The sequence below is a fragment of the Melanerpes formicivorus genome, unplaced genomic scaffold (assembly GCF_026170545.1).
Source record: "Melanerpes formicivorus ecotype bairdi unplaced genomic scaffold, bMelFor1.0.p_v2 SCAF_30, whole genome shotgun sequence".
NCBI classification, from domain to species: domain Eukaryota; kingdom Metazoa; phylum Chordata; class Aves; order Piciformes; family Picidae; genus Melanerpes; species Melanerpes formicivorus.
The window spans coordinates 5,581,821-5,605,434 of NW_027142382.1; the positions used below are offsets into that span (position 1 = coordinate 5,581,821).

A 23,614-nucleotide genomic window follows, 5' to 3' on the forward strand; every position below is an offset into this window, starting at 1 on the left:
TGTTTTAAGAGTTCATTGATCTTCCTTCCATCTGGACACCTCTGATAGAACTTGGAAGCCAAACCTGCAACATTTCTTACAGAAAGTTTATCATGGTTACATTTTTGTGATCACCTTAACAGTTATCCTTTAATCCAGGAGGTAACTGCACACAAAGAGACAGTAGCAAAGAAAGAGCTTGAATATACACTTTGCTTTTCAGGCAACACTTTAAAGCTCTATCACTGCTACTACTTTTGGACAATCAAAAAAAAGTGACTTTCTGTCACAGTCTCTTGGCTAAAGGATTTTTGAGAAGTCAAAAAGGAACAGTTAAAGGATTTCTAGCAAGAAGTGCTGCTTCAACATTAGAGATTTCACTACCTCATATAGTTCATGATCTAAGGTTTCCACTATGACACTTTGACCTGACTGGTCGATGCGGATGACTGGCTTCCTCAGCTTCACTCGGCCTCCCAGGCGCTCCATTATTTTCTCACTGATCTGGCCAGAGCCCCCAATGAATTTCCTCTCCTGAAAAACAGAAACCAACTACTCAGCAAAGCAGATGCAGGCAAGAGGTGCTCATCAAGTGTGTATCACAACATTTTGTTTGGCATTCAAAACAAACACCATTCTTCTGTTAGTATCAGAACACTTTTGGGAAGCTTGTCAGTCCCAGCTGGAAAATGTGTCCATGTTTCTTTCTCTTCCTATTAATTCAAATACTTTCTATATTTGACCATCATCCAAAACTAGAATTACCAGTATCCTCATGAGAAAATACCTCCTCTTATGGTCTCCAAATGGATTCCACGGACCTGTGTGCATCAGCCAGACTTAAGAAAAGCACTTAAGCTTTTAAACCTTTCTCCAAGTTCACTCCTATTGCTGCACAGGTCTGTGTAACAGAAGCAGGAACCCTGATCCTCACAATAAATAAGAAAGTATTAGAAGTGAAATAGCTAAGACTATAAATGTCTCCTGCAGTGTATTATCTACTGTAACTTAATTTCAAATCACCTCTAAAATAATTCTATACTATGTTATTCAATGTGTTCAGAGTTACCTAGAATTATTTCTTAGCAATGCATACTTATGCATTTAGTGTTTTAATGTATTTTTACTTTTAGTTAGCTATGATTAAATAACTTGCATCTCTAAAAATATTATTTCCAATACAATTAGTAAAATCTGCATTCCCTCAAGTAGAAGACCATTAACAGTCTTTAATTCCTTGAAATGCAGAAGCACTCTGTATCAAATTTCAAACACCTCAGAGAAATATTACTTTTAAGCAGGAAATGAACGTTTTCTTCAAGATGATTTAAAAATCTGAATAGTTTTAACCCTTGGAAAGTTACATCTTTAGGAACCTGGCTCTGTGCTAGATTTTCACTATTAATCTGGAGCACTCTCTGCATTCATACAACTAGTGTTGCCATCTCTATGAAGTGCTTCCAAAGGCTTGCTTCAGCCTCACAACATTAATAGGTGTATGTAAAATTTCCCTTTTCCTCAACACGGAAAAGCCAATTACATTCTCTAACCTGTCCTGGTTTGAGAGAGGACAGAAAGATATTTTACCCCACCCTCCCCACCCCAGGAGTAAAATAAAAATGCTGACACAGTGTTTTCCATATAATCTCCAATTCTATTTACAATATATACAGAGATACAAAATACACAAATTCAGATTCAACCTCAGCCCAGTTTTCCACCTGGGTCTACCACAACCTTCCAAAACCTAACCCCCACCAGGACAGGCTGACCAGGGCTGAATGCCCCCTTGCCCAGTCTCACTGCCCCCCACAGCTAGGCCAAAGCAAGAAATTATCTTTGCCAAGGCCACCGAAGGCCACAGTTCCCCCAGAATACCAAGAGATAATGGCTTACAGTGATGGGAGCAGAGGAAGGGAGAAAGAGAGAAGAACTGGCAGCACAGTCAGTTTATATAGAAGATGCAATATTAAGGGATGGGATAACTAAGTTCACAATATCCTGTGTCTACCTCCTGTGTAGCCCTTGGAGGACTTTTTTTAAACCTCTATGATATGACACCAGTCCTAAATCCATAACATAACCAGAGCCCAAAAGGAAGTCAGAGACAGAAAGAGCAGATGCCAATGGCTTCAACACAGCAACAGCCTTCACCACTAGTTTTGCAAGGTTCAGATTAATGTGCAAACGAACAGACCCAGTTATCAACGCGCTACTGGCACATGTGCTGCTGGCATCTCAGTTGGCCCCCTGAACTAAAATAAAAAAAAGCAAAAGAATGAAGGTAAAACAGGACCCATCATGTGATGCACAAGGTGATGGCTCACAGTACCTGTCCTCCATTGGTCGTTGAGAATATCCTTGTTGTCCCCCCACACTGCTTCACATACCACAAAAACCAAAGGGCAGAGACCTCATGGGGTTCTGAAGTGACATCCACATTCACAAACAGAGTTGCAAAACTCTTGGCAGCCCTGCAAAAAGAGACAGGAAATTGAGTTGGTTTAAAAGCTGAAGAAGGGCAGCAAGATTGTTCTTTAGTAGGGGAGAAACTGATGTTGCTGGCCTCTTCTTTCACTGCAGGCAATAGATTCCCTAATTTCAGTTGAAGTAGGAAACTATCAATTCCTTTTATGCAGCATTTTTTCAAGTAATCCCCAAAAGAAAAGTCAATCAGGCATTGCTGTATTCCATCCAAATTAGGGCTCCAGGGCACACAAGAGGCCATGAAAGCTTACGTTGCTTTATGCTACTAATGCAAAGTTAGCTTGTCATCCTAGAGACAGCCTTCCTGTCTTCACTGGACTCCAAAACCACCATGTCCTCCCACGGTTCCTGTGTTACATAGACGATCTGTAGCTCAGTTTGCACCTGCTGAACATGCACATTCCTAGAGCACACAGATTACTCAGTGCTTGCCATTAAAAACAAAAGTGATCTTGTCTAAGATAATTATCTAAATTCTATGGATTAGTCAGCATCCCCTCACTGCCCACTCCTCTGCTCTGCTGAGACAGGGCACTGAAGCTGGAACACATGGAAAGAAATGCAAGCAGGAAGCCATAAGAGAAAAGACAGCATATAGACATTCATGTAGAAATCTGGGAAGAAAAGGGAAAGGAAAATTTTGGTTGCTCAGCTTAGTATTTTAAATAGTCATCTGATAGCCAGTGGTGATGAATACATATGGTGGAAAAGCAGCCACATTAAGGATCATGGCTTTATGTCCTCTGCTTGGTGTTTTCATAACAGTTGAAAGTTACTGTGTAAACCTGTACAAGATTTTGGAGTGCACTAAGAGTTCATTAAGACTGAGAAACATTTCCCCTGTTAGAAGTAAATACTTCCTCTGCTCTCACTCTGGAGTTCAAAGGGACATGGACAGGACTACAGATGCTCAGTTTAACTGCATTGTGATCAATAGGGGCTGAGATTCTATAGGTAACTCACATAGAACATAGAACAGTAGGGGCTGGAAGGAACATCTGGAGATCGTAAGAGTCCAACTCCCTGCCAAAGCAGAATCACCTAGGGCAGGCCACAGAGGAACACATTCAGGTGGGTCTTGAAAGCCTCTAGAGAAGGAGACTCCAGAACTTCCCTGCAGTACCTACAGTTAAAGAAGTTTTTCCTCATTTTGAAGTGGAACTTCCTGTGTTCCAGTCTGTAGCTATTGCCCCTTGTCCTATCACAGGACACCATGGAAACAGATGCCAGGACACAGGTCAGGCATCAAGCAATCAGTACAGAACCCACTGTTAGCTGCTTCTTTCTTTTTTTTCAGACATCAAACTTTAAAAAAAGAAATTAAAAAATTGAAAACCATAACTGAAACTATTTCAAGCAGTCATAGATCCATACAGGAAAAAAAAAGGAGACATCTTCTGTCATTTCTAAAAATGAAAAGTCTCACTGCTGAAGTAAAAAGCTGATCTACTTTCTGAAATATGAGTGCATTCCAGCTTCACTTCTGACAGACAAAATTAATACAGAAAATATTCAATTTTATATTAAAAACAATATTGCAAAATATCAATAGCTGAAGCTATTAGGCAATGATTAAATTCTTGTTATTTCTGCTGCCTTCTCCCATTGCTTTTCAGCATTTCAGTTCCCCAGTTCTGAGTTTTACCTGGAAATGGCAGCATGATTTCAACCAAGAGCACTCAGGGTATTTCCAGCACGCAACTCTAGCCATAAGCAAATCTGTACAGTAGAAGATTACCCTTCTGGATCATTACCTTCCAGGGTGAGAAGTTAAAACAGCAGGTTGCCTAAATCTTGAACAAACTGGTCAAATCAAGCTGAGATGCACATATAAAATCTGAAAAGCATCTTGGAACTAAGAGAAGCTGACAGTTATGTCAATATTCAGGTAAAATGTCAAGTCTCATTCCATCAGTTTGAAAACATCGGACTGTAATCACACGAGCCATTGGATATTCAATGACTGACTACTGATGCACAGTGTTTTGCTAACTTGTGTAGTTCCTCACCAAATCAGAGGTTCAAATAGCCAGCAGAACTGCCAGCATCATTTTCTATGTGGTTTTACTGAGTCTGGACAGTAAGACAAAAAAAAAAGAAAGGTTTTGTGCAATTTTCCACTCTTGTTAAAGCAGAAGATTGAAAGCTTTTGGTCAAGTGCCTACGGTTCATTAATAATGACCATGCTGGTCTCTAAAGGCTGTCTGAAGCTATAAATTTGTCCCTGTCACTTACAGCATCAGCTTGAGTGGGTGCTAGCAGGCTTCTGTGCCAGGCTGGTGGCAGCCACATGACAGGTGCTTAGCAATTGTGAAGAGGCTGCTGCAGAATTCAATCTGCTTTACAGCAAGACAGAATCAGTGTGATGAAAACCAATCAAACTGTGGCTGAATGGCAAGTAAAGAAAAATTGCTTTGATGTATACATAAAAACAGGAAGCATTTTCAGTTTCCCTCAGTGGTTATATGGTGCAGCAGTTAAACAATAGAATGATGGCTGCTAAAAGTGATTTAGTGCTATTTCAAGACAAATGCCTTTTTTTTTAGCATTTTGCTGAAATCAGCTCTTCCAGCACAGAATAAATCAAAAATGTGATTCAAAAACCTGCTGTAGCCAGAACATTTGTCTCTCAAAGGTTAAACACACAGTAAAGTGGGAAAAGTGCATGTAACAAATGAAGGTACTACCCATCCCCTCAGAAGTAACCCTCCCCAAACATCTTCCTTTTATCTTTTAGTCTTAAAAAAAGTTATGGAAGCATAGCAGAATCCACTGTGTATGCTGACAGATGCAGTCCATTATTGCAAGGCATTGCTTTTCTCCCCTTTCCTTTAAAAAGGCTGTATTCCAGTGGCAGTTCTCTCTGTTTGCAAACCAGTTACACTTATTTGAGACTCCAAGGTGTATAAACATAAGCTATTATAGTTTGCATTAAAGAGCTGCTTACTTTGTCCAGCAAATTTTATCTATGAAATCTTGCATAGTCATTTTGTCCCACTCCTCAGCATGTGGAGCCTTCCATGGGGCTTCATTAGGAATCTAAGGAGACAAAGAGCATGAGCGGCATAAATAAAGAGGCAACAAACATGAGCAATCAGAAGCAGTCTCAGTTCTACGTGGCAATCCAACGTGCAAATGTCTGGCAGGTAATACAGAGAACTCAGAGGATGGTTTTAGGATTTTCTTGTTGTTTGCTTGCTTGTTTTGTTATTTTTTTTGTAGATTGAGAAAGAAAATTTTAGAGTTAATAACTTCATCTAAAAAGGCAAAGTACAATGCCAGGGAATATCTCTGACTTATTCCATGTCCCTCCCATTCACCTGTGCAATTAACAGCAACTTCTCAAAGTCTTGTAGCTCAGTCAATGGAAAACACACACTACTGGCAACAAAATAAAATGAACAAGTTGAATTTGAAGGTGGAGAAGGGCATGTCTTTGAGGCCTACAAGCCTCCTAAAATATTACTCACACAGTTGTCAGGCAAGGTGCTAAAAGTCACATGCATAAGCCCTGATGTTTATATATCCAGAAAAAAATGAAGGTTTGACTGCAGACAACCTCAGCAGCATGGGCTTCAAAAGAGCTTGCCAGGATACCACTTATACCTGTGCTCTGACCATTAATGCATAAAAAGAAGCATGGTATGATGCTGCCCTTGCCATCACCAGGTCTGTTCAAGACAGAGCAGGCTTGCCTATCTGCTTTCTAGTCACATCCTCACTTTGCCCCTCATGGCGACAAAGTAGAGCTGATATGGTCAGCTGCAATTCCTCATGCCATACCTCCTTTCCCATTTCATCCATGGTCCTCCATAAGTTGTTGTAGTCCAGGTAGGCCAAAGGATTCCACATAGGAGGGAACGGACCTTTAAAGGGATAAGACTTACCCTACAAGACAAAAAAAAAACCCAACCCATGACAAAAACTCAACACAATTATAACCATGGCTTTCATGAATGAGAAGCTGCACCAAACAACTAAACATTCTCTGGAAGAAAGCACAAATATTAATCAATACTTGCAACACATCACTTACATGTGTACATGCAGAACAAGAGGCAAAAGGCACAAACTGCAGCACAGGAGGTTCCCTCTGAACATTAGGAGCTATTTTTTCCACTGTGAGAGTGACAGAGCACTGGCACAGGCTGCCAGAGAGCTCATCAAGTCTCCATCCTGAAGACTATTCAAAAGCTGCTTGAATACAACTGGTTCTAGGTGGCCCTGTTTGAGCATGAGAGTTGAACAAGAGGACCTCTTGTGGTCCCATTCAATGTCAACCCTTCTGTGATTGTGCCCAAACCATTCTATGATTCTATGTGCACCTTCAGTGTGATACAGAGTTGAACTACATCAGTTGTGTGCAGAACTGATAGTGCCCTCTACCTTCAAAACTTCATATTGAGCACTTCTGGGCAAAAAAACAACACCTGCAGAAGAGTCACTAAGATCAGATCATAAAAGTGAGGTGAAACAGCATTGTTCAACTGAGATGAAAAACTGCCTATTTGTTACTGAAGAAACATATGTTACATTTTCTTCTCTTAAATGCTCATAAGACCAAACTGTTAGTTATTTAATGGTTGGGTGTTGGGGTTTGTTGGGGTTTTTTTCCTCACAACAGCAGCTGTTATGAGCTTTACAATAAACTCAAATCACAGCTCTGAGACCTCCCTGGAGAAGAAAAAAGAAAAAATACATAAAAATTCAGTAAACCTGAAAATCCCCACCCTAAAAAGAAAGAAGAGGAGTATTTACTAGTAACGACTCATTCTTCCAATCCAGCTCCCCTTGCCTTAAAGTCCTGAGTGTGTTAGCGTGGCCAGTAAGAATGGCTTAATTACATCATTTAAGAGCTAGCTCTTTTATATCTATTTATCTACTACTGGATATTCAGAAGATCTAGCTTAATAAAGAGTGGAAGTCAGCAGGTAATTTGCAGAGCTATTTGATTTCCATGGTTATTTCCCTGGATGACTATATGGATGGCAGCATATTAGCTTTTAAAATATCACAAAGAATGCTCATTTGCATTATGTGGGTACTTCCCCCCCCCAATGCATTCTGAACTCCATAAAATAGATAAAACAATAAGGGCCATATTGTATGCCACAGCTAATTTGTCAATTTGCATTAAATTATGTGTTTAAGTGAGCACTGTATCAGCAAGAATGTCAGGTGGCAGAAGTACTCACTTTTAATAGATATTTGATGCAGTGTCACACAAATCTATCACTAAAAAAATTATTTAGACTAGCTTTAAGAAATACTGCACCAAGATTTAATATTTAAAACCAGGTGCCGTGTCGAGGAGAGGAATTCAAAGATCAGTTATATAAAGAAGTGTCAGGCTTGATTTGATTTACCCTCTTGAATAATAATGTGAAAGAAGGGACAGAGAGCACATTATTCAAATCTGCAGGTGTTTGCAAGCACCAGAAGAGACAGTAAAAGGACATAAAAGGGATCTTGAAAGACTCAAAACTTGGTGTGGAAATAATATAACAAGACACAACTCGAAAAGTGCTGTCTAATAACTTTGAAGACTCCTAATTCAAAATGAGACATGTAGAAAGCAGCAATGTAAAAAAAGAACACCCTAAGGATTAGAATGAGAGAAAAAGATCAGGTTATGAAAAAACCCAGCAGGTTAGACAAAGTAAAGAAGAAAATGTGTTGTCATCTAGTCTTTGTATTGATACAGGACTCTAATGGAATCCTTGTCAGAAACAACAGAGTAATGAAAGGAAGAAAGCAAAGAGTAGGAGGAAAGGATTGGGACATATGAATAAGCAGCTGCAAAATAACAGTTTCATTTTGAGGTGCTTTTGAGAAGAGATTATGGGTTTCAATCAATTTTTTTCCCTAGCCAGAGTAGATTTCCAGTCACTTAAACAGCCAGAGACAACAAGTTTGAAAACCTAGCATTTCCAATTTAAGAACAGACATTACAGCACATGTTCACATATACACCAGAAAATGGAGGGTGGTTGGTTTTCTTTATTTTTATTTTAGAATAGAATAGACCAGGTTGGAAGAGACCTTCAAGATCATCGTGTCCAACCCATCAACCAATCCAACCCACATAAACAACTAAATCATAGCACCAAGCACCCCATCAAGTCTCTTCCTGAACACCTCCAGAGATGGTGACTCCACCACCTCCCCAGGCAGCCCATTCCAATGGGCAATCACTCTCTCTCTGGATAGAACTTCTTCCTAACATCCAACCTAAACCTCCCCAGGCACAGCCTGAGACTGTGTCCTCTTGTTCTGGTGCTGGCTGCCTGGGAGAAGAGACCAAGATCCACCTGTCTACAACCTCCCTTCAGGTAGTTGTAGAGAGCAAGAAGGTCACCCCTGAGTCTCCTCCTCTCCAGGCTAAGCAACCCCAGCTCCCTCAACCTCTCTCCTCACAGGGCTGTGTTCCAAGCCCCTCACCAACTTTGTTGCCCTTCTCTGGACTCGTTCCAGCAAGTCAACCTCCTTCCTAAACTGAGGGGCCCAGAACTGGACACATGACTCGAGGTGTGGCAGAACCAGTGCAGTGTACAGGGGCAGAATGACCTCCCTGCTCCTGCTGGCCACAGTGTTCCTGATGCAGGCCAGGATGCCATTGGCCCTCTTGGCTGCCTGGGCACACTGCAGGCTCATGTTCAGCCTACCATCGACCAGCACCCCCAGGTCCCTCTCTACCTGGCCACTCTCCAGCCACTCTGACCCCAGCCTGTAGCACTGCATGGGGTTGTTGTGGCCAATGTGCAGAACCCAGCACTTGGATGTGTTAAATCTCCTGCCCTTGGACCCTGCCCATCTGTCCAGCCTGTTGAGGTCCCTCTGCAGAGCCTCTCTATCCTCCAGCAGATCAACTCCTGCCCCCAGTTTGGTATCATCAGCAAATTTACTGATGATGGACTCAATGCCCTCATCCAGATCATCAATAAAGATGTTAAAGAGCACAGGGCCCAGCACTGATCCTTGGGGCACACCACTGGTGACTGGCTGCCAGCTGGATGTGGCACCATTCACCACCACTCTCTGGGCTCAGCCCTCCATTTTCATTCATCATGGAACAAAGGTTCATGCTTACAGCTCTTGTGAAAACTGGAATCAGGAAAAGAAATTCCTACAGATGGATATTAACTCAGTGAGCTTGTTTGAACAGAAATATTTAGTCTCAACATAGGCATTTGGAATCTATTATGGAATTGAATATTCAATTAATCTGAACCTGAGGTACACCTCCCTATTGTTCTGCCAAAATGCTATGAAAGAAAAGCAAAAGTACTCAGACTGAGTACCTTCCTGTCCCAGCCAGTAACATCTGAAATTATACGTTGGTAATTACCTTTTGGCCTTTTTGGGCACTTTAAAATTCCTTAAATAATTCCTGTGGCAGCAGGAAGTCAGTTTTATCTTGTATTTTTCTGAACACTGGAGCTACACTTCACTAGTGTAAAGATTAAGTAGGTATTCCAGAAACATGCACACCAGTTTGGTTTTAAGTATCTATCATTTTCCAGATTTAGATTTATGGAACATGTAACTGCTGTGCTCAAGAAAACCAGGACAGCATCAGAATAGGTTATTCCAATTTGTACTGAGCTTCCTGCTCTGCCAGAGGCAAAACTGAGTTATCCCCTCCAAGTTAACTCAAGTCTTATAAATTCCCTGTGGTGCTTCCTCTTGAGTGGTTGTATGTCTCACAGCTGAGACATACAAAACATACCTTTGTTTTAGTTTTCTTCTGTTTCACTGCATTTGAACTCCTAAAAAGGGAAATCTTGGGTATGTCTCTTGTGCAGAAATCTGGGGGGATAAGTCTCAAAGCACAATAACACACTGGAAAAACAAAAGCAATCATAAGAGTGAAGTAGTCTTATGTGAAAGTTAGCTTCAAGAGATCCTAAGACATTACCTAAGGCTTGAGCCTTATTTCCTACACAGATAAAGTTCCAGCAGCTGTCAGAGTTTTGAGAGAGGAAACTGCTAGACTAGGCTCGACACAGAAACAAAAGCAGCAGCACCAAAAGAAAGACTATGTGCAACTGTAAGACCTAAGAAACCAAAACCATTTTAATTCTGATGAATTTGCACTTTCAAATATCAGTGAGGTTGCTAGCTTTGCAAATTTGTCAGTTCCTACCATACTGCTGGGAATTGCATTCTCCATAATTCCTTCTGCTCTGAAGAAAGACAGGGACAATGAAAACCGTGCCCCAAGATGCATAAAACATTTCCTGTTCAAATGTATTTTTTCATATGTAAACCAGAGCAGTACAAACCCTGCAATAATAACTGACACATTGCAACTCCAGTACTGTGATGCTCAGAAGAATCTTTTTGCCTTCCACAAATCTTTTGGGTTTAGTTGGGATTTTTTTAGGGCTTAGTAGTATTTAATACAGGCATATATTTTTAGATACTGTTTCATGCTGCTGTCAAAAAAAAACAGAAGACAAGCATTAGCAGTTGGAGGTGCTGTGTTTGTATAGGTCACTTACTGCTTACAAAGGCAGTTGCTGCAGTATGGAATAAAGCATAGGGAAGAGGCTTAAACTATAGGGAGGAAATTGATGTAATCCAGCTGTCTCTGGACCAGACAAAGAGGGTAATGAGAAATACAGTGTTTGTCACAAATATTACAATTCCCAAGAGATTTTTCCCATCCAGTTGTTTCATGTCAATCAACATTTGGCATAGTAACACTGGACTCACTAATGTAAATAGTATAGAAATATCCTCTCTGCATGCAGCAGCTCTGTTTGAAGTCAAACAGCTGACGTAAGTGACTTAATATGGGGAAGAAAAAATATAACATGAGAACTGAACCCCAGCACTTGGGAGGATGTAGGGACTTGACACTTTCACAGAATCACAGAATGTTAGGAGCTGGAAGGGACCTCCAGAGATCATCCAGTCCAACCCCCCTGCCAGAGCAGGATCACCTATACCATATCACACTGGAACTCATCCAGGCAGGTCTTGATTATCTCCCTCCTGGGCGGCCTGTTCCAATGTTCTGTCACCCTCACAGTAAAAAAAATTCTTCCTCAGGTTCACCTGGAACTTCCTACGCCTCAACTTCCACCCATTGCCCCTTTCACTCTTTTGTTCATTTCTCCTGGGAGAGTGAAAGTGAGTGAAGGTTGGCTGAGAAAGAACATGCTCTGCCAGGAAATATCATCGGTACCTCAACACTGAGTGGAATCTCAGGAGAAAGTCTGGCACAAAGCACAAGACAACTTCACACTCCCCTAAATGCTATGTGTCCAGATAGCACCTGAGTGGGATGCTGTGCCGTGAATTGGAAGTGCTGGTGGCAACGATCCAGACATTCTTTATAGCACAGTAAAAACACCTTGGAATATAGTCAGCTTTCATTGGAAGAAATTAGATGGTGTGGTGCATTCTCTGTATCACTGAATGAATACAGGTATTCCCTCAGCTAAGTCACCTAAGCCTTAGTGTAACTGATGCTAACCCTACCAACATGTCACTCAGCGTCAGCACGTTAATTCAGTTACATAGTGCCCTCTGCTGATTCACAGCCCTGGTGCATGGCACGTACCTCCTATTCTTGACTTAAATTCTAGTAACATTATTCATACAAAGCCTAGGAACAGGAAAATACAAAGTTGTAAGAAAGAAAAGAAACAGAAAGGCATCTCCTCAGAATATAACTCTGTACTTGTCTCAGATAAGTAGTTTCTCATCTGCTGCTGTGTGAAAAGTGATTTTCAGTTGTTTTGTGAGAACCCCTTTTTTTTTTCTCCTTTGCCCAATCCATAGCATCTAACAATATTTGCCTTTGGGACTAAGCCTCTTGTGGAATCATAATTCTTAATAAAACATGGTAACTAGCTGGACCAAACTGAGAGAATAGAATAGAATAGAATAAACCAGGTTGGAAGAGACCTTCAAGATCATCACGTCCAACCTATCACCCAACACCACCCAATCAACTAACCCATGTAACCAAGCACCCTGTCAAGTCCCCTCCTGAACACCTCCAGTGACGGCGACTCCACCACCTCCCCAGGCAGCCCATTCCAATGGGCAATCACTCTCTCCGTGTAAAACTTCCTCCTGACCTCCAGCCTGAACTTCCCCTGGTGAAGCCTGAGACTGTGTCCTCTTGTTCTGGTGCTGGTTGCCTGGGAGAAGAGACCAACCTCTGCCTGTTTACAACCCCCCTTCAGGTAGTTGTAGAGAGCAATAAGGTCACCCCTGAGTCTCCTCTTCTCCAGGCTAAGCAGCCCCAGCTCCCTCAGCCTCTCCTCATAGGGCTTGTGTTCCAAACCCCTCACCAACTTCGTTGCCCTTCTCTAGACTCGTTCCAGCAAGTCAACATCCTTCCTAAACTGAGGGGCCCAGAACTGGACACAGGACTCGAGGTGTGGCCTAACCAGTGCAGTGTACAGGGGCAGAATGACCTCCCTGCTCCTGCTGGCCACACTGTTCTTAATGCAGGCCAGGATGCCATTGGCCCTCTTGGCTGCCTGGGCACACTGCAGGCTCATGTTCATCCTACCATCAACCAGCACCCCCAGGTCCCTCTCTGCCTGGCTGCTCTCCAGCCACTCTGACCCCAGCCTGTAGCACTGCATGGGGTTGTTGTGGCCAATGTGCAGAACCCGGCACTTGGATGCGTTAAATCTCATGCCGTTGGACTCTGCCCATCTGTCCAGCCTGTTGAGGTCTCTCTGCAAAGCCTCTCTACCCTCTAGCAGATCAACTCCTGTCCCCAGCTTGGTGTCATCAGCAAATTTACTGATGATAGACTCAATGCCCTCATCCAGATCATCAACAAAGATGTTAAAGAGGATGGGGCCCAGCACTGATCCCTGGGGGACTCCACTACTCACTGGCCGCCAGTCGGATGTGACACCATTCACCACCACTCTCTGGGTTCGGCCATCCAGCCAGTTCCTAACCCAGCTCAGAGTGCTGCTGTCCAAGCCATGGGCTGACAGCTTGGCCAGCAGTTTGCTATGGGGGATGGTGTCAAAGGCCTTGCTGAGGTCCAAGTAAACTACATCCACAGGCCTCCCCACATCCACCAGGCGGGTCACCTGATCATAGAAGGAGATCAGGTTGGTCAGGCAGGACCTGCCCTTCCTAAATCCATGTTGGCTGAGCCTGATCCCTTGGCCATCCTCTAAGTGCTGTGTTAATGCACTCAGGATGACCTGTTCCATGATCTTGCCTGGCACTGAGGTCAGGCTGACAGGCCTGTAATTCCCTGGCTCATCCAACCGGCCCTTCTTATGGATGGGCACCACGTTGGCCAGCTTCCAGTCCTCTGGGACCTCGCCAGTGAGCCAGGACTGCTGAAAAATGATGGAGAGCGGCTTGGCCAGCTCCTCTGACAGCTCCCTCAGCACCCTAGGATGGATCCCATCTGGTCCCATGGACTTGTGGGGATCCAGGCGGCTGAGCAGATCACCAACTACCCCATTTTGGAACAGTGGAAAACTATGCTGCTCCCTGGCTCCTTCTGCCAGCTCTGGAGGCCAGCTGTCTGGAAGACATTCTGTCCTGTTAGTAAAAATTGAGGCAAAGAAGGTGTTAAGTATCTCTGCCTTTTCCTCATCCCCTATCACAACGTTCCCTTCTGTGTCCATCAAGGAGTGGAGGTTGTCTCTGCCCTTCCTCTTGCTATTAATGTATTTATAGAAGGACTTTTTGTTGTCCTTCACAGCAGAGGCCAGACTAAGCTCCAAATGTGCTTTTGCCTCCCTAACTTTCTTCCTGCAAGACCTAGCAACATCCTTAAATTTTTCACGGGTTGCCTCCCCTCTCTTCCCTTAGTTCCATTAAAAGTTCTTTAACCATCCAGGCTGGCCGTCTGCCCCGGCGGCTCATCTTCCGGCACATTGGCACAGCCTGTCCCTGAGCATTCAACAGTTCTTCCTTGAAGTAGGACCAGCTCTCCTGGACCCCTTTGTTTTTAAGGGCTTTATCCCAAGGAACCCTCTGAATTAGTTCCTTGAGTAGCCTGAAGTCCGCCCTCCGGAAATCCAGAGTGGAGGTCTTCTTGCCACCCCTCTTAGCTTGACCAAATAATGAGAATTCAATTATCTCGTGGTCACTGGCCCCTAAGCACCCTCCGACCACCACATCACCCACCAACCCTTCCCTATTGGTGAAGAGGAGGTCAAGCATAGCCTTGCCCCTGGTAGGCTCTCGCAGCACCTGGGATAAGAAGCTGTCCTCCATGCATTCTAAGAACCTCCTAGATTGCCACTTCTCTGCTATGTTAAGATCCCAGCAGATATCAGGCAAGTTGAAGTCACCCATGAGAACAAGGTCAGGCAATCCTGAGACAGCCTTAAGCTGCCTATAGAATGACTCATCAACATCCTTCTCCTGGTTGGGTGGTCTATAACAGGCTCCAACCAGGATGTCAGCCCTGTTGGCCTTCCCTCTAATTCTTACCCACAGGCACTCAACCCGATCATCCCTAATCTCCGTCTCAATGGCATCTAGTGCCTCCCTGACGTACAGGGCCACCCCTCCACCCTTTCTTCCTTGCCTGTCTCTCCTGAAGAGCCTGTAGCCATCAATTGCAGCACTCCAGTCATGTGAGTCATCCCACCACGTCTCTGTGATGGCAACTACATCATAACTTTCCTGCTGCAGCAAGGCTTCCAGCTCCTCTTGTTTGTTGCCCATGCTTCGTGCATTAGTGTACATGCACTTCAGCCGGGCTGCTGGTTTCACCTCTGGCTCTGGCTTATCACCCCCAGACCCCAGCCTGGGGGGACTGGTTTCAACCCCTTCCCCCTTCGAAACTAGTTTAAAGCCCTATCTATGAGACCTGCCAATTCCCTCCCCAGAATCTTTTTCCCTTTGAGGGATAGGCCATTCTCGTACACTCTGATCTTACCCCTCCTCTGGGACAGATGTGCTCCATCTGTTGCCAGCTGGCCTGGTGCAGCAGAAAGTTTTTCAAGATCAAAAAACCCAAAATTCTTTTGCCTGCACCAGCCTCTAAGCCACTTGTTGACTTCAGCTGCTGACCTGTTCCTTATGGTATTCCCACCTGCAACTAAGGGTATAGACGAAAAAATTATTTGTGCCCCTGATCCCTCAACCAGATCTCCCAGGGCCCTGAAGTCATCTTTGATAGCCCTGGGAGTTCTGCTTGCAACATCATCATTCCCTAACTGCATAACTATCAAGGGATAATAGTCAGAGGGCTGCACCATACCAGGCAGTCTTCTGGTAACATCTCCAACCATGGCTCCTGGAAGGGAACAAACCTCCCTGTGAGTAGGGTCTGGCCGACATATGGGGCCCTCTGTTCCCCGCAGGAGGGAATCGCCAATAACAATTACCCTCCTCTTTTTTTTAAGGGAGCAAGTCCTGATGCCGGCGGAAGGCTGTTTAAGCTTAGGCTGTTTCACCTTAGGTCGTTTCACCTTAGGCTGTTTTGCCACAGGGAAAACCCCAGATGGCGTGCCCTCCGATATCAGAATCACCTCACCCTCAACCTCCAATGCCCCGTACTTGTTTTCCAAGGGCAGTGGGGGGGGGGGTGGGGGGGCAAGGAGGTTTAACCTTGCATCTTTTGATAGGAATCTGCATCCATTCCCCTCTTCTTTTTGGATAACTGGCCTCTGCTGGGGGGGCCTGCAGAGCCTGGTTACTCAGGTTCGTCACCCTTCTGCAATTGCATACATCTCTAAATCTAGCAACCTTATCCTTCAGTCCAGCCACCAGGCTAAGCAGACAGTCAATCTGCTCACACCTAAAGCAGGAGCCGTCCCCTCTACCCTGCATCTCAAGTGCCAGATTCCAGCACTGTCTGCAGCTAGATGCCTGGACACCTACCTCTTGCTTATGACACCTACCTGTCTGCTTATATTCCCCCTCAGTCTGAGTTGAGACTGACTTTTTAAAGGAGTTAATGCGGCGAGTCACCACCATGGCTAGCCCTGCCCACAGAACCTACTGGAGAATGTTTTTTTTTAAAAAGTGTGGCGGCAGAGAGGTATCTGAAGGGGGCCTACAGGAAGGCTGGGGAAGGACTTCTCAGGATCTCAGGTAGTGATAGGACTAGGGGGAATGGAATGAAGCTGGAGGTGGGGAGATTCAGGCTGGATGTGAGGAGGAAGTTCTTCACCGTGAGAGTGGTGAAGCCCTGGAATGGGTTGTCCAGGGAGGTGGTCGAGGCCCCGTCCCTGGAGGTGTTTAAGAGAAGGCTGGATGAGGCTCTGGCCCTGCCCATGGCAGGGGGGTTGAAACTAGATGATCCTTGTGGTCCCTTTCAACCCTGAATGATACTATGATAAAGGCCTGCTTCGAAAACCATAACAGTGTCAAGCTTCACTGAATTTCCCTCCTATGAGTAACCCTTCAGGAGTTCATATACTTGCTGGTTACTATACTGACAGATATTCTAGAGATAAAAATATCTCTAGGTTAGTAAATATAAATGCAGCACAAGAAAATCAGGATAACTAATGGTGAAAAACTACAGTATGAAGGCACAATAAAACATCCTCCCATTTTCTTTCTACATCTAGTTTGAGACCATCAGCTTGGGAATGCCAGAGTGCTTTGTGAAATTCGGCAAGTAAAAGTAACTCCACTTTGAGTGCAGCACAGCCAGACACATTGGCTTAAAACATGCACCCTGAACAAGAAAGGAGCTAATTGAGAACAAGCTGTTCCTGCCATATTGTAGAAATAAAGTCCATTTTCATTCTGCTACAACATAAGCCATATAGATGCTGGAATACTTATCTGCAAAAACAGCAAGATGAGAAAACCTCCGACAATGAAGTTATTTAGTAAGGGAAACTGAGGTCCTGTTAGGAATTTAAAAAGAAGTACAACTATTTGTTATTTCCAATCAGTTGGAAAACTCAAGAAGAGAGAAGGCTGGAGAAGGGAAGGCTCAGGGGTGACCTCATTGCCCTCTACAACTACCTGAAGGGTGGTTGTAGCCAGGAAGGGGTTGGTCTCTTCTCCCAGGCAATCAGCACCAGAACAAGGGGACACAGTCTCAAGCTGCACCAGGGGAAGTTTGGACTCGAGGTGAGGAGAAAGTTCTTCACCGAGCGAGTCATTCGTCATTGGAATGTGCTGCCCAGGGAGGTGGTGGAGTCACTGTCCCTGAAGGCGTTCAAGAGGAGATTGGACGTGGCACTTGGTGCCATGGGGTCTGTGTTTATAGGTCGGACTCGATGATCCTCGAGGTCTCTTCCAACCTTAGTTATACCGTGATACACTGTAAAACAACAAGACAACTTTGTCTCCTTCCTACTAGAAAGGGCTTTGTTTTAGAAGCTGAAAAACAGTTTTACAGAAAGCAGTCAGATGTCTTATGAAGCACAGATGTATAGAGACTGTTATTCTAAACAGACTTTGAAATGGGACTGTATATGGCTTTCGACACCTGGAATAAACCTGCAAACAAAATGGATAAAATCAATTGAAAACCTCCCAGTATTTCTAGAATTAGTCTTAAGAAAACCATCCTTCCCCTCACAGAAGAGGGGAAAGGGACAAAATTGAAAGAAAACAGGAGAAAAGAGGAGTTTCATGCAGGAAAAGGACATCAAATGAGCTCTGCCTACAGATAATATATCTAAACACACTGGGGGCACACACTCTCACAACTAAAACACTGTCTTTAATGTAAAGCATAATGTTGGGTTCACTAATTTTGTATCTGAGATACAAAAAAAAACCCAAAACCAACACCTTGCACGTAACTGCACAGATGTGGGAAACAGTACACTCAGCCAGCTGTTCCTGTCAGAAATACACTTTTCTCTAATTCTGTTTTTCTCTAGACCTTGACCAACTCCTCAGGGGAAACAAAAATCAGTTCTTATAATCAGATGAAATTGAAGCTTTTCTCCCAGCAGCCCAAATTAAATAAGCTAGGTGGGAGTGCAGCTCCTTTTCCTTATCTCCTAGGAAACAGGCCCTGGGGTCTGGGATGGCTAAGAAAGTCATTTTTGCACCCATGCCAGAGCCAGGGGCAAGACCCTCAACCAGCCAAGATACCACACAGAGGAGCTCAGCCCCAGTAAGCAGACCCAGCCAGCATCCATGGATGATACTGGAGTGACCACCAACCCTCTTCCTACCTAACCGGGGGGCCACCAGGCCCCCTGGCCATTGTTGTCACCATCACCCAGTGTGCATCATGGGCACTCCCCAGTGATGAGAGGAGGATCCCTCAGCCCAGATGGGCTCAGCTTAGGGCTTCTGCCTTTCCTGGGGGGGATTCAAAAGGGGAGTGGGTGGGGAGGGCAAAGTGGCTACACCTGGGGTGGAAGGAGACTCCACCAGAGCTCCAACCCCCCTGCCACAGGCACACTTTCCACTAGACCAAGTTGATTGAGGACTCATCCAACCTGGCCTTGAACACCTCCAGGGAGAGGACATTGTGACCTCCCTGGGCAGCCTTTCCCAGTGTCTCACCACCCTCACTGTGAGGAATTTCTTCCTCAAGTCTAGTCCAAATCTGTCCTCCCCAGGCTTCAGTCTATTCCCTCTCATCCCATCACTACAGATAGAACAACAGGGAATGGCCTCAAGCTGCAGCTGGGCAGGTTTGGTCTGGCACATTGGGATTTTCCACAGCAGGAGTGGTCAGGCACTGTGGTGCTGGGGGATATGGTTTAGGGGTGAAATTTGTAGAGTGGGGTTATTGGTTGGACTTAGTGATCCTGAGAGTCCTCTCCAACGTGAACATTTCTGTGATTCTGTGAAATCCCGCCCTCCCCCATACCAGATAAGAGCTTGTGCCTTCCCAGGAGAAGATCAAAGGGAGAATGAGGAAGACCTGGCCATACAGCCAGCTCATAAAGAGCAGAATTATAGGACAGGATAACAATTTACACTTCCTGATCCATCTCTGGACCATTCTGGTCCTCCTGGAGGTCCTCAACTCTGTGGTTCTTAAGGGCATTCTGCCTCACACCATAACAATTGTTAAAAACTCCTCCTAGATATTTATTCAAATGGAATCACTTGCTTTTCATGTTTCTATAAAACCTCAGTGATGGAATCAGTTTGCAGTGTTAGCAGGTCAGGTTATGAGTTCACTGAGGAACTCAGTATTACCTCACTCTGCAAGCAAAGAGGAGGATAAAGGAAAATATAAGTCTTTAAAATACATTTCAGAGATAAAGGGAAGGGGTCTCTCTTGCTACTTTTTTCCCTGTTATAGTTAGCCACCACTGCAAACTTGGTGCCTATAGCAAAATTTGACATGAGGCACAGGATCACGAGATCACAGGTTAGGGGCTGGAAGAGACCTCTGGAGATCATCAAGTCCAACCACCCTGCCAGAGCAGGATCATAGAATATAGCACAGGTCACACAAGAATGCATTCAGAGGGGTCTTGAAAGTCTCCAGAGAACAAGACTCCACAACCTCTCTGGGGAACCTGTTGAACTCCTTTTTTCTATCATCACATTTATTATCCTTTGTTTACAAAGGCCTGCAGTGACAGGTCAAGGGGCAATGGCTTTAAGCTGGAGAAGAGCAGATTGAGACTGGATGTCAGGAACAAGTTCTTTACTGTGAGGGTGGTGGAGCACTGGAGCAGGTTGCCCAGGGAGGTGGTTAAGGCCCCTTCCCTGGAGATATTCAAGGTGAGGCTCAACGTGGCCCTGGGCCACCTGATCTAGTTGAGGATGCCCCTGTTGACTACAGAGATGTTGGACTACATGACCTTTGGAGGTCCTTCCCAGCCTAGACCATTCTATGATTCTATGAAAGTTTCTTTCAATTTAGATTTAATGAAAAACTGCATACTTTATCTCCAGTTAATTTTTCCTACTACTTTCATCCTTATGCTACCATTAGGTCACAGCTGCCAGCCTCCCAGTCAATCTTCTTGATCAATAAACATCCCTTGCAAAACCTTGTTTTACAGTCCCCTTTGGCAGAGATCAAAGGGGACTCTGCAGATTTGCTGTACATAACCTTCCTCCTTTTAGGCTGCTGTAATACATATATTATCCATCATGAGTTAGTGAGGGGCTTGGAACACAAGCCCTATGAGGAGAGACTGAGGGAGCTGGGGCTGCTTAGCCTGGAGAGGAGGAGACTCAGGGGTGACCTTATTGCTCTCTACAACTACCTGAAGGGGGGTTGTAAACAGGCAGAGGTTGGTCTCTTCTCCCAGGCAGCCAGCACCAGAACAAGAGGACACAGTCTCAGGCTGCGCCAGGGGAAGTTCAGGCTGGAGGTCAGGAGGAAGTTTTACACAGAGAGAGTGATTGCCCATTGGAATGGGCTGCCTGGGGAGGTGGTGGAGTCGCCGTCACTGGAGGTGTTCAGGAGGAGACTTGACAGGGTGCTTGGTTACATGGGTTAGTTGATTAGGTGGTGTTGGGTGATAGGTTGGACGCAATGATCTTGAAGGTCTCTTCCAACCTGGTTTATTCTATTCTATTCTATTCTATTTAATTAAAAAGGCTTAATTACATACTTCCTTCTTGCAATTACTGCCAGGTGGCTGGCATAGAAAAGGGAAGATGCCCTTTTATTTACAGGGCAGGTCTGATGAGGCAAAAATAAGAGCAGCCTTTCCTATAGTCTTGCCAATGACCACTCTTCACTCACAGCATGGAGGATGAGAATTTGGAAAATGGTTTCACCAACCTCCACCTGTTTGATTCTCACACTCACTTTAGAGGCTACCAGAAAGTGTGATTAATCACATAGTGTCTTGTCGTAGGAATACCTGCACCCTCATATCTAGTAAAGGAGTCAAAATAACGTAGATCTCCATTGCAGCAATGGTATGTAAAACTACAAAGGCCTTGTAATAGTTAAGCATATTTTAATTTAATTGGCTTCCTTGTCAAGATAGCAGATGCCCAGCATAATTCAGATATATTCTTCTAGGTTGCCCAAGTTCTTGCCTACAAATTATCAGCAAAAAGAGGAAAAACTAGAAGACGTGATGCCATCTCATCTCGCTTAAACTGATGGCGACTGAGTCTCACAGGCTTTTCATTCTGTGACTGCACTCTAATTAAGATACACAAAGAAAAATGAAAGCACTTTTATCTAGTCATTCAAAAATCCATTTAAGCTGTTATGGTCTATACTACAGACTATGGCAGGAGACACTGCTCTTAGATTTGCAGAAAAGCAGGTCAAAAAGCTTAAATAAATCATATGGCTTAGCTTCAGTGCATATATCACTGATAGCACTGAAGAAATACCACTAAATTCTATAACTTCAGATAAGGCAGTCACTTTACCCAGCTGCTAATTAAATCCCAATGCAACACAACCACCACATTTTTAATTCATGAACAAGACCACAACAAACTGCATTTTAATAAGCACAACAGTGCTGAAAATGAAGGACACCCAAGAGGGCTGTAAAATTTTCTTTTCCTGAATATCTATCGTATATCAGCATACAACCCAGTAAGATGAGCACAGATTTGTGGCCCTAGTTAAAAGTACTGTGAGTATAAAACTAAATAGTCACCTTCAGAGATGTGCTGCAGGCAGGGTTCACATTAGCAGTCTCCCCAGAGATGCTAAATGTATATACTTGTATGAAAGCAGCACTAAACTTGAAGAGGGCATGACATGCATTCAGATACCTCTAGCCAGTGCTGCTGGTAGATGAATGAGTGTGAGGAAAATCCATTCTCTTACTGGGAACTTAATTGACAGAGCTATTGGCAAGTTGGTGTCAAGAACCTGTTTCACGATTAGGGAAAGGATGCTTCAGGTTTCACCCTGTACTTTAACCTGAAAGATTCTCCTGGATGTACACAATGCCAAGTGTGCCTTTTGGTGCTAAGGAAGCAACCAGCAAGACTATCCTCCACTTTAACCATGAGGAATGTTTCAGGTGCTGTCAAAATTGCCAGCCACCTAAGCCAGCTGCTGGCACTACCTGCAGTCCGCACTGTGACAAAAGAGGGATTAAAAAGAATGAGTGGTATTATTACTTTCTAGCAATTATGCTATAATCTGGGGACATTCCAGGAAGGATGATGGCGTTATCCCACAGAAAGTTCTGGTGGAAAAACTATCCAAACAAAGATTACAAGAAGCATCAGTGTCAGTGGGGAATATCTGCCGTAGACTGATGACTGTAAACATGCATGGTTAGTCTAATGTAGCCAGCAAGGAGCCTTGTTGCCAGGTTTACATGCAAGCTCTTCATCAGTAAATATGGGATCAGATGCTTGTCTGGCACCACAGCAGAACAAAGAGGTGTGCTGGGTTGAGGCAGCCCCCTTCCCCACCCCTGGCAAACAATAAACACTCAGACAAACGGATTGCAAAAGTGATGGAAAGTTTAAATAGAAAGCAGTGAACTTTTACAGAAAAGCAAAAGCACAGTGACAAAGAAAAATCCCCAAACAGACCCAGAGAGATCCCATCCCCACCTGAGGGTACACCCAAGACCCCCAGGGCTCCTTCTTCCCCCTCCCACTGCTAGGCTAGTCTCAGCTGGCCAGATCTGAGACTGCCCATCCCCCCGTGGCCTTGGGCCTAACCAGGCCCAAAGCCAGGAGACATCTCCCCAGTTACCGGCTGACGGAGGAGGAAGAAAAGAGAGCGTGCCAGACTCCGCACTGCATCTTATAGTGGTGCAAAGGATTGTGGTAGGAAATACTATATAATTTCCTGTGTCCACCCCTGGGCTGGACTTCTGGACACAGGAAGTAAACACTGCAGGGGGGCACCCAGCTCAAACTGCAACATACCACCCCTTATTTCATACCACAATCTTTGCACCCAAACACATCATTAAATCATCCTTGCTGTATATGAAGGAATCAAGTTCTAAAAACATTAATTTGGCAAACCAGTCATCCGAGGAAATGTTTCTTTACTGAGGTTTAGGGTAGCAGAATAAACCAGATCCATAGTTACCTTAACTCAGCAAAGGAACCTCTCTGATGTTTTATGACATTGGTAAATTTGTGTTTGAAATTGCAGGGAGTTTGTATGGCTACTGGGACTGCACAAAAGTAAAGTACAATTTGAATTAAGGAAGAAAATACATTGGTAATTAAACTGTCACAACAATTTACATGTTTTCATCTTTGGACAATTCTTTCCAGGGTGAAAGCCACCTGGACTATATATAGTTTGGTTTGATTTTCTAAATCGAAAGCTGAGGAAAATAAA

The 23,614-nt window shown here is 44.2% G+C and overlaps 1 protein-coding gene across 2 annotated transcripts in view; it reads right to left on the reverse strand.

Annotated features, from left to right (window-relative positions):
• Positions 1-23,614, reverse strand: part of LOC137449537 (amine oxidase [flavin-containing] B-like) — a 70,627-nt gene that overhangs the window by 19,741 nt on the left and 27,272 nt on the right. For both annotated transcript variants that reach the window (XM_068155122.1, XM_068155123.1), the window contains exons 4-7: positions 6,250-6,354; positions 5,414-5,505; positions 2,312-2,453; positions 364-513 (exon numbers count right to left, since the gene is read on the reverse strand). In XM_068155122.1, the coding sequence (XP_068011223.1) occupies positions 364-513; positions 2,312-2,453; positions 5,414-5,505; positions 6,250-6,354 (489 nt within the window). The remainder of the gene's footprint in view (positions 1-363; positions 514-2,311; positions 2,454-5,413; positions 5,506-6,249; positions 6,355-23,614) is intronic.